General features: G+C 40.2%; 1 protein-coding gene across 4 annotated transcripts; it reads left to right on the plus strand.

Moving 5' to 3' along the window:
• Positions 1–729: 729 nt before the first annotated feature.
• NIPAL1 (NIPA like domain containing 1) lies at positions 730–11,629 on the plus strand (the record flags this gene model as incomplete). 4 transcript variants are annotated; one of them, XM_083861655.1, is made up of 6 exons in its annotated part: positions 730–799; positions 4,575–4,841; positions 5,935–5,991; positions 6,436–6,526; positions 8,290–8,450; positions 8,591–11,629. In XM_083861655.1, 6 exons carry the CDS (start codon positions 739–741, stop codon positions 9,193–9,195), a joined length of 1,242 nt encoding a protein of 413 aa, XP_083717781.1. In that variant the 3' UTR covers positions 9,196–11,629. The 4 variants fall into 4 exon arrangements, with proteins under 4 accessions (XP_083717781.1, XP_083717782.1, XP_083717783.1 ...); XM_083861656.1 differs by lacking the exon at positions 730–799 and adding an exon at positions 1,071–1,169; XM_083861657.1 differs by lacking the exon at positions 730–799 and adding an exon at positions 3,864–3,918.
• Between the last annotated feature and the right edge of the window lie 2,744 nt (positions 11,630–14,373).

Here is a 14,373-nt window from a genome sequence, read left to right on the forward strand (position 1 = left end):
ATCCCTGTGGTGCTCTGTGGAGGTGTGTTAAATTTGCTATTTTGCCTCCTGTTAGAGAAACCCTTATGCATGTGAAAGGTCTGCAGACTGTCCCAGGAAGTTTGCTGGGCAACATGTAATGTTTTACTAAGCCTTACATTTTGTAAATGTATTTCACTTAACCAATGTCAAAACCAAGACCTTAGACTTCCACCTCGAAACCACTGATTGGGCAATAAAGATAATTATTTCTTATAACAGCTTTGAGCCTGTTAAGCCATAGGGAGTGATCTCAGGCCAGGCACTGCCCTTGTTCTACGACACTGGCCTTGTTTGGCCAGGGGATCCCTCTGCTGCCCGGAGATCCACCGGCCGAGGCGAGCGCTGGCCGCTTGTCACAGACATTGTTGCACATCAACACTGCTCACCTCTTCTCCCGGCTGCGAAGGGGAAGAAAATTAAATCTATAGAGAGTCCCAGGAGAGGCAAATGCTGCCAAAGTACTTCAGGAGAGAGCGCTCTTCTTTGGATTCAGTGTCCAGGTGGAGCCACAGAGCTCCCCTGCTCCGGGCTCGGTAACGATCCAGAAAGGCCATTCGGGGTCACCGCTGGAGCCCCGCGTGCCCTGCGCGCCCCAGCACGGCTCCGGCAGGGTGGCATCCGGGGATGCCGCCTCCGTCCGCACCGGGGAGCGGGCGCGCCCAGGTGCGCCGGGCGGGGCCGGCGGGCGGGGCCCCTCAGCCCCTCAGCCCCTCAGCCATGGGGCCCGGAGCCGTGGGGCCCGGAGAGGCGCTGCCCGCCCGCCCGTCCTGCCGCGCGGGTCAGTGTCTGCGGGGCCGGGGGGGGCGCGGGCTCTGCGCGGAGGGGAGGGCTGGCGGGGCGCGGAGTGTTGATGAGGCTCGGAGGGCTGGCGGGGCTCGGGGCTCGGAGTGTTCATGAGGCTCGGGGGGCTGGCGGGGCTCGGAGGGCTGGCGGGGCTCGGGACGCGGAGGGTTGTGCTGGCGGGGCTCGGGACAGGCCGTGCGCTGCCGTAGCCGCCCTTTGCCCGCACTGCGGGCCGTGTCCCAGCCCCGCACGTCCCATTTTCCTCCGCCCTGACGGCGCCCGGCTGTTCTCCGAGGGAAGCTCCTGCGCCTCTCCCCCGGCCGCCTCGGGTTAAGCATCTTTTCAGCTTTGTTTTGTGCTTTTTGGTGAGTCTCCGCTCCAGGCGTGCCTGGGAAGAATTCCTTGCTGTCTCTCGGTACACCCGCTTTTGGCTAAGGAGCCTTGGCGAAGGTGGACTCGGTATTTCCCGGGTGAGCGAGAAAGCCGCTTCGTGTTTCTGCCGGGGAGGAGCTGAGTCCTGAGCTCAGTACCAAGGGTCAAATTATTGTCTAATCAAAGCAATTAGTTTTCGCGATGACTCAGGACCTTGGGTCTTAAGAACCAAGCTGTCACTACCCAGGGCAAGTCAGCCCGGCACTGCACAATGACAGCAGGTTGGACATGTCACAAGCTGCGTGCTGCACCGGCGTGGCTAATATACCCAATTCAGACAGAGAATATTTAGGTGTTGGAGGGAGAAAAAAAGAAAAAAAAAAAGAAAAAAAAAGGCAAAGAGAAAAAAGCTTCTAAGTTACACCAGCAGCTGCCTTAGCTCAAACTGGTTTCCTGTTGCTGCCAGTCTTGAGTCAGAGCTGGGAGAGATTACTTCTGCAAGGAGGGGTTCTGCTGACAGGTTCGTGTTTGTTGACGTTTGGAAGTAGGAGGTGAAACTAGCTTAGCTACAGAAACTGGGCTGAGCAAGCCAGGCAGCCTCAGTTTGTCACCTTCCTCAGCCTTTCCAAGTGATCCTCAGACTGTTTACAGGGGTAATAAAATAACAGTAATTCCTGGATCAGCCTCCTTTTCCCACCTCTCAGGTGGTTGTTTGATCAGTGCAGTGACATGCCACTTTCCATGCAAGTAGAACAAATGACTTCTTTTTTTAAACTCTGAAAAGCTGCTCAGCACAATAGAGATCATGAGCATTCATAATTACTCTTCTCAGTGACAAATCCAATGTTTCTTTGTGAATGTGGGCAAAAATTGTAATTCAGAAAGGAAACAACCTGTGGCAGTCACTGGATGACTTAGTACAAATGGTGTGATCAAGTTTTCTCTATTTGCTATCATAATGTATGCTGAGGAATGAAAAACATTAGAACACATAGAAAAAATAGCAGTATGAAACAAAATAAGCCTGCCATTCATCTCCAACTAAATGAAAGTACACCGGTCACAAAAAAAGGGGAAGAAAATAGTTTTTTCTTTCGCTGTAGAAACCCAACGCACTGATGAAAAGCTGCCTTTTTATCAGGAGTATTTATCTTCATGTTTTCTTTTAATTAAAGGCAAGGAACGTTACTGCATCTCACACCATCCTAGTTTAGCAGCAGTATAGGTATTGGGAGCTAAGGCATTTCATTCATCTCTCCATTCTTTTTTTTCACAGAATCATAGAATAGTTTGGATTGGAAGGGACCTTTGAAGGTTATTTAGACCAGCTTTTATGCCATGAGCAAGGGCATTTTTGTCTTACACTGATATGGGTTTACTAAGAGAAAATATATTTATGCTTAAAGGACTTTTGTGTAATTTTTTTTTGTGATTTATTCTTCACTAATTATGTCAAAACAAGTATATACAATTTTTCTTTTTCTAAGACTATGCTAATAGTTCAGGATTTTAAAGTACTTTCAGGTGCAAATGCTAATTCCGTATTTTCACAATATCCAACTGTAATTTCTAGTAATGATAAGAGTGTAGAATAGTATCTATGCTACATACTGTGCAATAGTAACTGCATGTTGACCTAAGTTCTCTAAAATTTTAATCTTCAGCTGTGAAATATGAACATACCCATCTTGTGGGAACATTTTTATTAAGGCTGACTTAGCAATACAAAACAACTCCTGTTATATGGAAACACTCTTGGCAAACAAGGAAATGTGTTTACACAGCCTGCAAATCAAATTATAACTTCCTGTAGTATGTTGCTTGTACAGTATGGAATGAGAAACAGGGAGCAGGTACTCACTCTGGTTCCTTTCTTGTAAAGGGTGCTGTCTCCCAGAGTTAATACCACCATTGCCAACTGCAAATATGATATTTTTAAGACCTTATGTATTTTAACTATTCCTTGTTAAACTGTACTAAATGAATTATCCAAGTCTGCTTCTTGTCAGTTGTTCAGTGAAGTACTTTTCATGTAACATTATTATTTCCAGAGCTTACATGTGAAGACAGGCACATCCTTTTTTGCCAAGTCCCCAAGTGGTGTTTTTGTCAGTTGGAGGTGGGGAGAGGGAAGAAAAAAAAAAGAAAAAAGAGAGTGTATAACTGATGCTGGCACTCATCGGGGATGACTCGTTTATGTGTTATTTTAATTACAGGGAAAGCATGGAAAACAAAACCATTTGTTGCATTTCATGTTTTGTATGTGTCACAGCAGACCAAGCATTTGTACTTGTGCAAACTGTTTCATATTTTAACTTGTCTTCACAATAAGCCTTCTTTTCAAAAAAAAGGTTGTTCTTAAAAGTATTCCAGTCTAGATTCTGTAATCTACACTGGTTGCCTGATGCACTCTACTGTTACAAACTGAGACATCAGGCTAGACTGCCTAAGCCCTGTTGCAGCTTTGCTGTCTGACCCCTGCTTCCCCATGGAAAAAAGCAACCCCTTTTGTTCTTAGAAATGCAATACCTCTTCCTCCGTTAAAAACAAATCTAGGTGGATAACAATGATGTCATTCCCACAGACTGTCATCATAGTGATCCTGATAATGCTTGGCTGGCTGAGAGTGTGAAGCTTTGGTCTCTGCTCAGGATGACCCAGCTCTCCAGCGGTGTTGCAGGGATAGCTGGGGGAACTGTCCCCTGTGGCCTGTGATCTACCTCCACCCAGAGGCTTATTGAGGTTAGATTAAATTTGCTGTGAGGTGTAATGAGGCCTTCACCTGAAGATTTTGTGACTGGTTAAATAATACTTGGTTCACACAGTAATCACTGGACAGTTTTAATAAAATGTCTTAGTGACCATATGCAATGAGAGTTTGCTCCCTGTTTGATTTTCCATCCTTTTTTTTCCATTTGTTTTTCTAATTTCAGCTACCAATGTAAAAACAGAGGCCTTGAATAGCAGCAAGCCTACTTTAACAGGCAAAGTCCAAAATAATGAATTTCGCTATATGCTTATGGTCTCTGCACAACAAAAAAAGAGCCCTTTCATCTTGAGGTTTCAGGTTGGCTTTTAAGATTTTGAGTTGAATTTTAAATTTAAGCTTTTTTTGTTGTTGTTGTTGTGGCCTTCCTTGGTATTTCCCTTATTTCTTGTCTGAGCCAGTGAAGTGCAAAATATATATGTAAAATAATGTACTCACCTGTGAGCTACAGAGGTGGGTAATGACCCAGGGCAGCATTGTGTACTTTGTGTGGCTTTTGTGTGTTATTTGCACAGTCAGAAATTACACGTGCTCTGCAAAGACATGAAGAGGAGTAAGCAGAGTGAGGACAGGGCTCTTCCAGAGCTGGGCCTGTGTCATGAACCATTTGTCCTTCTTTTTATGCTCCCAGGTGCTGTGCTCTCCTTTCCTTGCCGTGACTCCTGCCAAGCATGGTGCCAGATCATCAACGTGTCTGAATCACGCTCTTCTTTCCTCACCTCTATGGAGGGGACTGGCAATGAAACAAACTGGAGCATTTCCATGCCTTCTGGAAGCAAATACCACCTCTACATTGGCTTGGCTTTGGCTATAAGTTCCAGTATCTTTATTGGTTCTAGTTTCATACTGAAAAAGAAAGGACTTTTGAAACTGGCAGACAGAGGAGTCACCCGAGCTGGTAAGTGATGGTGCCAGCGTTGCTCCTGCTGGGGACACAAATACATCTTATAACTTGACAAAAGCAAGGTTTGAGTCACAGATCACATGTTTAAAACTACTTCAATAGTGATCACAAGTCCTGTCTTGGTGAGAGATGGAGCCTTGGTATTATGTCTCTGTGTGTGATTACAGGGACTGGGATTTCAGAACTCACAGGACTATGAGAGGTGCAGGGGGTATTAAATCTAGTGAGCTGGTGCTATTTCCTCACTGAGAGCAGCTAGTTACCAAATAAAATTCTCCATTTGTCTTACTCTTCAAAATGCCTTTCTCCCTCTTTTTTTGATCTTTTTCCCCCTCATCTGAGATGGAAAGTCTTAAGCTGGTAACTAGGTTTAACTTTTTGGTCTTGCTCTGCTTTTTTAAAGTAAGTGCAATAACTTATAGAGATGACATTTATTACACAAGTTTCTACAGTTAGTACAACTATCTCTTCATCAAAATCAACAGATAAAGAGCTAGAAAAAGAACAATTGCACTAATCTCATAATTTCCTTTGCATCGATTTAAATACATCGCATTAGCAGTTTTTCTTTTGGTTTCTTGTGTTTATTGCAATATATTACTCCAGAGAATTTGATTATTTGAAAAAATTGATACTGGAGATTCTATATACTAAGGTTTTATAAGGTAAAAAAAAATTACTAAGGTAAAAAAAATCACGTACTCTGGGACATTTTTCTTTCTAATTTCTTCCAACTGAAAGTAAAAGGAGAGTCAAACTTCAGCTGACCGTATGAATATATTGGATCTGACCTGAAAAGGCCTTTTGAAACATTTCTTAAGATCACCAACAATCTTTATAAAAATTTTACTTTTGCTTGAAACTTCCCCTCTGTGTATATTTAGTCAAATAGCATTTTTTAGAAGTCCAAGTCACAAAGCATTAGAGTGGTTAATAAAATGGCAGTCAAAATCAAATATTATTCTTGTTGCATCCAGGTAACATGCTCTTTTGGTACTTTGTAGTCACAAATGTGAAGCTGTCCTTTTTGTTTCTTACAATAAGGTGATCTATTTCATCTAAGATAACCTTATGTTTTCTCTTTCAGGACAAGGTGGATATTCTTATTTGAAGGAATGGCTTTGGTGGGCTGGACTGCTATCAAGTAAGTCACCTCTTTCTTCTCAGCCTATATGTAAATCTACAAAAAGCAGGTTGTTTTGAAGAGATTTATTGCTTGATTTTTCTTTCCCTTCACTTAAAAGAGATGTCCTTGCAGTTACATTCATGACAAGCTGTTCTGATATGCCATCTTTCAAATAGTGCATTTGGTCTTCAGAGCTCTTTGCAGAATAACTGTCTTTTCTTTGATATCTAGTCAAATGCAGTGGAATTGCATCTGTCCAGCTTCTAGGAGTACTTAGGAGAAAAGTACTTTCTTCAGCATTTATTTTTTCTAGAAGAGGTTGTGCTGCTAATTTTGAAATGAAAATGTGCATTAAAAAGATTTTGGTTTGTATTTGCTATAATAGCTGTCGTACAAAATATTTACCATAGTGTGCCTTTAATATCCTCCTCCAAGCTGATCCAAATATTCTTTCTTCTGCAGTGGGATTAGGAGAAGCTGCAAACTTTGCTGCCTATGCTTTTGCACCTGCAACCTTAGTTACCCCCTTGGGTGCACTGAGTGTTCTCATAAGGTCAGTACAAATTGGGAGCAAGCCTTGGCAAATGAACCACTCACTGCATGAAGGAAAAAATACTGTCTTTGGCTGAAAGTAGAGATTTTTAATAAGAGACTGAAAGCATTTTATGGACAGTTTTGTTGCTTAGCAGAAAGATATTTTTCCTTTTTTAGAACAGAGTTCTCTGGGTAGATGGAATCAAAATTCTTGTTGCAAAGGCCACTGAATGCCTTCCAAGTAGCTTTCCACCTAGATTACAAAGTAATTCTTATCAGCATATACCAGGTATACTGCTGATAGAAGATAGTTTATCTCTTCCTAGAGAACTGGAGGTTTTTTTAAACTGTTATCTTGTTCTTCGGTTGTGACAAAACTTTAAATAAAAATACAGTATTCCTTCACGAAATGTTTTCAAAACCATTTATATTTATAGGAGCATAATTTCATATTAAGGCATGGTTAGTAAACATTCTGGTTTTGTTCTGTCTTCTTGAAATTCTTCTGGAAAGAAGGCAAAGAAAATTTTAGCTTTCTTCTGTATCCACAATTAAAAGTTATGGGTTTTTTGAAACAGAAATGTCATTCAGAGACTTATTGTTTCCTATGTGTGAGGAAAAAAAAATTCCAAGTTCTTAAGCACGTACAGTAATGAAGCTATCATAGTAGGAGAAAAGACATGGACTATGCATACAAAAATTGTATAGGAAATAATTTTTTAGCAAAATTATAGTATTGTATTTTAATTGTAAACCTGATTTTTAAGAACTGAGTATACTATATGAAACACTGTGTTTAAAACAACATGCACCACATATTAAAAACAAAACAAACAAAAAAAACCCCAAACAAACAAAAAACCCCCTAAGATGGTTGCAATAATCTACCTGCTAAAACTGCAGCCATTCTGTCATAGCAAAACTGATGTGAGTCCCTGCAGTGGTGCTGGGGTCAGCCTGTTAGCAGATACAGGTTAACTGGCTACTGTGCAAAACAGCTTGAGTTTTATTGCCTTCTTCTTTGGTGGATATAGCAATTGTTCAACTTTTCATGAGACAGAGAGGTTGTTAGAACTTCATGTCAGTGAACTCATTACCCTTGTGTGAAAAAAATGTCTGTATTTTGATCAGTGGGTTGAATAACTATTTGTGAGTTTGTTCACACACCATTAAACCTGTGTCTGTGCCCAAGGTTGTGCTCTAACAGGCTAATCATGCTGTGTGAGTGGTGTCATTTAGGCCGTGCTATTGTCCTTAGGTTAAATAATCAACCCCATGGAGATCGTGGGGTTGATCTCTTCAGGGGGAGACATGCCTTCTCTATTTTGGGGGGAGTCCTGGCAAGCCAGGCAAAAAGTGTGACTGAGTGGGAGAGCCTGGGGAGGGATGAGGAATAGTTTCCAAAACTCATGTGCATTGGTTGTAATGGCAGATGAAGTGCTTTGAACCATTTTCCAAAGAAAGAAACAGCTCTTGTGGTTAATCTACAAGAGAGAGTGCATACCCTGACCCAAGCAATCAGGAATGAGAAGCTCCTTAGCAATTTGGACTCTTTTGCAACATGGAGGGAAGCAATGAGGGTTGCTGAACTCCCTAAAACCTGAGCTTACCTTCTTGGTCCTGGCCAACTTTCTTGGAAAAACTCCTTACAATTTGATGTTTGGTTTACCATATATCCAAATTCAAAAGAGGTTTTGAATTACCATTATGCTACACAGAGAGATTTTGAATGTCTTTCATGGCTGGTGGAGCTGAACATTTTATTTCTATTTTGCTGAACAGTGCTCTATTGTCATCCTATTTTTTAAATGAGAAGCTGAATATTCATGGAAAGCTGGGCTGTGTACTGAGCATTTTGGGGTCAACAGTCATGGTCATTCATGCCCCAGTGGAGGAGGAGGTGACCTCACTAGATGAGATGGAAAGAAAGCTGCAAGATCCAGGTCTGTATGCAATTGTGGTGAACACACGCTACAGTTCATAGGGAAGTGTCCAGAACACTGAACAACTCTGAGCGTGTTTGTGGACATAGTCTGGTATTTTATCTCATGTGCATTACTCTTCCATTTCCTTTTTTTTACAGTGTTTGTTACATTCGCTGTTGTCCTAACAGTCGTTGCCCTTGTCCTGATTGTTTTCGTGGCTCCAAAGAGAGGTCAGACAAATATACTGATCTACATTTTAATTTGCTCACTCATCGGTGCCTTCTCTGTCTCGTCTGTGAAAGGCCTGGGCATTGCCATTAAACAAATGCTGGAGGGGAAGCCAGCCTATCACCATCCATTGGTTTACATTTTGGTGGGCATCTTGGTGCTCTCTGTCAGCACTCAGATCAACTATCTCAACAAAGCACTGGACGTGTTCAACACATCCCTAGTGACACCCATTTATTACGTGTGCTTCACTACGACAGTGGTGACGTGCTCCATCATCTTGTTCAAGGAGTGGAACAGTATGGAACTGGATGATATCATTGGAACCCTGAGTGGATTCTGCAGCATCATCATTGGCATCTTCCTATTGCATGCTTTCAAAAACACTAACATCACCTGGAGTCAATTGATGTCTACTGTTGCCAAAGAGCCATCACTGCCACGCGGTGAGTTTGAAACCAGTCACACTTTGCTGGAGAGCATGGAAGACCCAGCTTTGGTATATGAGGAGGACAACATTTTATTCAGTCAATGAAACACTCAAGCAGTGTTCGTCGTCAAAGTATCGTGAATTGCAAACTCAGCCCACTCATGTCTGCTAGAATGCTCTGCTCTTCTGCAGTCCTCTGGAAATTTGTCTGTGAGGCTTTTTGAGTGTGGGCCACTCTTCTCTATGTCAGCTGTTGGCAGTAATGAATGGAAATGTTCAGTAATTAGCATCACAGAGAGAAACCTGGTAGGCAACGAAAAATAAGGTCCTTTTTTATGCAGCATCTCTTCTTGGGAAATTTTAGGAAAAAATGGTCTTTGTAAGCCATATTTTAAAAATGCAATTTTTTTTTAATGATAAAAGACAATCCTTGCTGAAGTGGCAAGTACTCTGCTATTATCTTGGTGATGGCCTTAATACTTCTGGCTTTCTTTATATTTTTATAATTTATTGCCAAGCAAGCTTGTCAATACTCTACATGAAGGATATTCATTGGAGACATAATATGAAGAAAACAGTGTTTAGCCCTTTTGGTTTTTAATATAAAATTTTATGCAAGTTTTTTTCGCTTTTGATGACCTGCCAATGAACATTGATTAGATGTCACAAAAAATTTTAGCAAATACAATTATTGATAAGTCTCAGCTTTTCTACCCAAGGAATCCTGAATGGATTGTGAAACTCTGAATGTGCCTGTGCTTTTTTATTTCAACACTAAGACCAATTTTAAGAAAAAGAAAATTCATTAGAGGCCTGAGAACAGTCGCTACTGGCTAAAAAAGTTACATGGGGTTATAGAATTAAGTATTCAAAGGCAGGAGAAAAACAGAAGAGGCAATTAAAGAATTCCACTTTGTTTTATATTATTTTGAGGATTAAGAAGGGGCTTTATTTATTTCCATACTTCTTCTTAATACAATCATCTATTAACTAGAACCCATTTTTAAGCTTTTCAAAATTTTTCCTCGTTTTCTGGGAAGGTATTGTTCTTTATTAATAGTAAAGCAGTCCTGTTAATTTTTATTCTTTAATAAGTGCAAAATCCATTTTACAATCCATGCACTATTTCTAAAAATACTAGGTAAAGGAGGGGCTATAGGCAAGGGGTAGGAAACATCAAAATGTCTTTTTTTTTTTAGTTTGGACTTTTCATCTTTTCTAATTATTAGTATTCACCGCTGTTAGATGTTTAACAATATGTTAACCTACCAGATGCCTTGAAGATGGGTAACTGTACTGTAGTTCCTCTGTTGTGGTCACTGATCTTCCTGTCACAAAAAAGCTTGCACTGTCCATGGTTTGCTCATTACAATCCTCTTTGTTTTCCACTTTGTAAGTAAGTAAGTAACTTCAGCCATTAGACGTATGGGTGGTGACAAGCTCATCAGAAAGCAGTATTTCCAGTCTTTGGATTTTTAAGTGTGAGTTCAGGAAGTTTGCCAGAGGATGCCAGCACTTCAGCAGTTAAAAACTGGTTTTAAACACCAGAGATTTATATGCCAAGCAGAGCTTTCTCATGAAGCAGGCTATATGTGTTCTAATGTTCAAAAGGTTTAGTAGAAGAGGACAGTTTGGATGGATAGAAGATTGTTCTGCCAAGGAAAGTTCATCCTTTTTCTGTAAGAACGAAAGGGTTGCTGCTTGTATTTCATGTATTTGTGTGGCATCACTGTTACCCAGCAAAAGGGACATTTTCACAAAGAATGTACTTGCCTTCAAAATATAATGATGTTGTATACATTATCAATGTGGAATGTTTTACAGCTTAATTTGAGTGACGAGATTTGCAGCAATTCTTTGCTGTTAAAATGCTTATGTTAAAAAAGCTTCAGACAAGAAAATCTACTAACAGGGTTTCATTACTTCTTAGTTAATGTAGAGAATACTTTGGTTTTATTGACCAGATTCAAGCTTCAAAATCTTTATAGTTAAAAACAAGTAATACAAATAATAAAAAGCCTAAAGATGGAAGGAGTTTTATAGGATGTTTTTTAACAAAAACTTGAATTGCTTTTGTATAGTTTTTGGCACCTTTATTTGTTTATAGTCATCACAAACATTTGTGGTGTGACCAAATGAGTTATTTGTAAGGAAAAGCAATCAGTCCAGTTCTTGAATGGATGTGCGTTGGTATTTTTTAAGAGTATGTCATAATACTTCCTTTGACAAGGGTGTGGACTCTTTATATATCAACTGCTGGCAATAATTAACTTGTACCAAGCAAAATTCCTATATTTTTTTACTGGACCTGTATATCTGCTATTACTCATAAATAGCAACTAATAATAAAAGAACATTATTTTCTAACAATGTCAAAAAAATGTTAATGGTTATTTTCATGGTGTACAAGAAGTCCATCATGTTAGAAATAAATTAGTGATTAATTTTTTGTATAAAAACCTTTGTGGTAAGAGATACTATTTTTTAAAATGTTTGTATTTAGTTACTAGTTTGGAATAACTTTGATTTTTTAATTGAAAATATGCTAACATTTCTCTTGTAATAAATTATTCATGGTTATGTACTAAATTATCTGTGTTTTTTAAACAAGGGATAAAAAAAGATTGTCATTCATATTTCTAAACTAGAGAAGAAAACCCAAAGCCAATGTATTAGGCATGTCTGTCTCACAGTCAGTCTCAATGGAGAGTGCTTCAGTGAGCTGTCAGGTTTTCCAGGCAGTGAAATGAAGGATATTATTTAAAGTAATTAGATGTGTTGTGGTATGTAGGGTGAATGGTTAAGAAGGAGAACAAAGCAATCCTCAGAGGCAATACATTGCTAACCAAATTACAGCTTTTAAATGCTGATACTAAACAAATCTTGGCAACTACTCATTATTACCATACCTCAGGACAAATCAATGGGCAATTAAGTTCATTACACAGCTGCACCAACTAAATGTAGGTAGGTCAAAAAGACTTGGATAGGTTAAAAAATCTGTATGATTTTGGAAGGAAATACATCAGTTATTAGTTTCTATAGAAATCTGTTCTACCATCTTCATTTTCCAGCCACACTTGAAAGAACCATGCTGTAAAAAAATCTTCATCCCAAAGGGTACATATTCAAAACTTTAAACTCTTCTCATCAAGGCTGCATCCTGGAGCTATATGGGGAATTGCATACTGCTGGAAAATGCTGTTCTCTCTTCAAATTCCAGTAAAATAAAACTGGCAAGTGTGCTAGAAAATATCCTTCCAGCAGGGCAGGTTTGCAGTAGCTGACACCTTTTAGGGAGCTTTTTAAATGGTGCCATGGTTTAGAACATGGCTGAGAGGCTGAGCAGGAGTCAGACTGGTGGTGCATGAGGGAGGAGGGATGGCGATATGCTTTGGTGTGCCTGTAGGGCCTCCCATCTGTGAAATCTGGGCAGGGGGAGGAGGTAGGAATTAGTCTGAAAACCAAATGGCACTGGAAACAAGTGTCACCAGCCCTGTACACACTAGTAATTGGTCTGCATTGCTTCTCAGGAGTACTTTTGACATGTGAATTCTTTTCGCTTTCCATTAAATAAATTTCCAAATAAATTCCATTTTGCCAATAATGCATCTTTTTTATAGAAAAGAGATGTATCCCAAGTGGCTGGCTCACAAAATCTTGAAGTTCTGCCTTTTTTCCTCTCATCCATAATACAGACTTGTTCCTTCTGATGTTTGATCAGCAAACTAGCTAAATTTTTACAAATGCTGAACAGTCCTACAGCTTTTGACAGAAGGTTCCCTGTATGGAGGTGTCTTCCTTTACTGCTTTTTCCAGATCTCATTTTTATCACATAAAAGTTTAAAAAAAACCAGCAAACAGGCATGTCTTTATGGTCAGTGAAAGGATGTCACTCACTATTCATCCATTTTTGCCTGTTAGAATATGGTTAGAATTTGAACTAAGCTCACAGTTGTCATGAAGTCTAAGGTGGCCTACTCAGTCTTTATTTAAGGGCTTAGCTGTTCTGGTGAGTAAATACACTGTAGATACCTGACCTTTGTACTGCAGACCATTTATTGCTGCCAATTAAGCACCAGTTTCACTGACTCTGGAGCAGGTTCTAGTGCCTTTTCATTATATTTACTGTTAGTTTGATGATAGCAGCTGTTACATTTATCTGTGTCAGAATGTTAATAACAGCTTCCTCAAATTTTTCCCAAGCATCCTACAGAAAGATTATATTGGGAAGTGGAAGGCTGCTAGGTGAGCATTATTGGCTCCAGGTATTAGACCAGCATGTTTCCAGGATGGGTGCATATTCACCATGGGACAGCTCAATGAGACAGGCAGGAGCAAAGTGCTTTGAGTACATAAACCTGATGGAGCTGATTTTTACTGCACGGTGCTGTAATATATTACATATTAACTTGCAGGGATATGGCAAAACCAGTTTTACAAGAGCCGTTAAAAAAGATGCCTCGTATATAATTCAAAGTCCCCATGTACTTTATATTGCGGAGAGAGTTTGAATTTCACTTTTGTAGAGCATCATCTGCTGAAAAGCTTTGCACTTCTGTGGCCTGGGCATAAACTGTGGTGACCTCCATGTGCGTACTGTGTCATCGCATCGATTTCGGCTGAGAAGGAGCAGAGCCAGGACAGCTGACCTGACCTGGCCAAGGGGATATTTCATACCACAGAATTTCATGATCAGTGTATAAATTGGGGGGAGGGAATTTGGCTGGGGGCTGCTGGTTACTCTCTGTGGATGGGCTGGGCATCAGTCAGCAGGTGGTGAGCACTGATATTGGGCATCTCTTGTTTCTCTTGGGTTTTTTCCTTCTCTCTTTCTCCTTTTAATTGCTATTGCTATTGTTACATTTTACTTTGTTTCAGTTATTAACCTGTTCTTATCTCAACCTACAAGTTTTACCACCTCTTGATTCTCTATCCCACCAGGGCAGAGGCAGTGAGCAAGCAGCTGTGTTGCCAGGTGGGGTTAAACCACAACAGTTATAGATCTGCATTCAGTCATAGGTTTGAAAAAGGATTGAATGCTCATAAATAAATTGATTATGAAAGTAAACAGTGACATCAGTTGGTTTTTGGGTTGGTTTTTTTACTTGAGATTTAAGTTGTTTAAAGTTTTTGGTTTTTTAAAAGCTTTGAGTTGCGTTGGTACAAAGAAGCGGAGTCTTCAAGGCTTTGCTTTTTGGTTTTTTGAGTTGTTTATTATTTGATATTACAAAGTTTTTCTTCGCTTTTAGCCGAGGTCTGGACAGCGGCTGGGACACGAGG

Source organism: Zosterops lateralis (assembly GCF_965231275.1).
Source record: "Zosterops lateralis genome assembly, chromosome: 5".
In the NCBI taxonomy this organism is placed as follows: Eukaryota; Metazoa; Chordata; class Aves; order Passeriformes; family Zosteropidae; genus Zosterops; species Zosterops lateralis.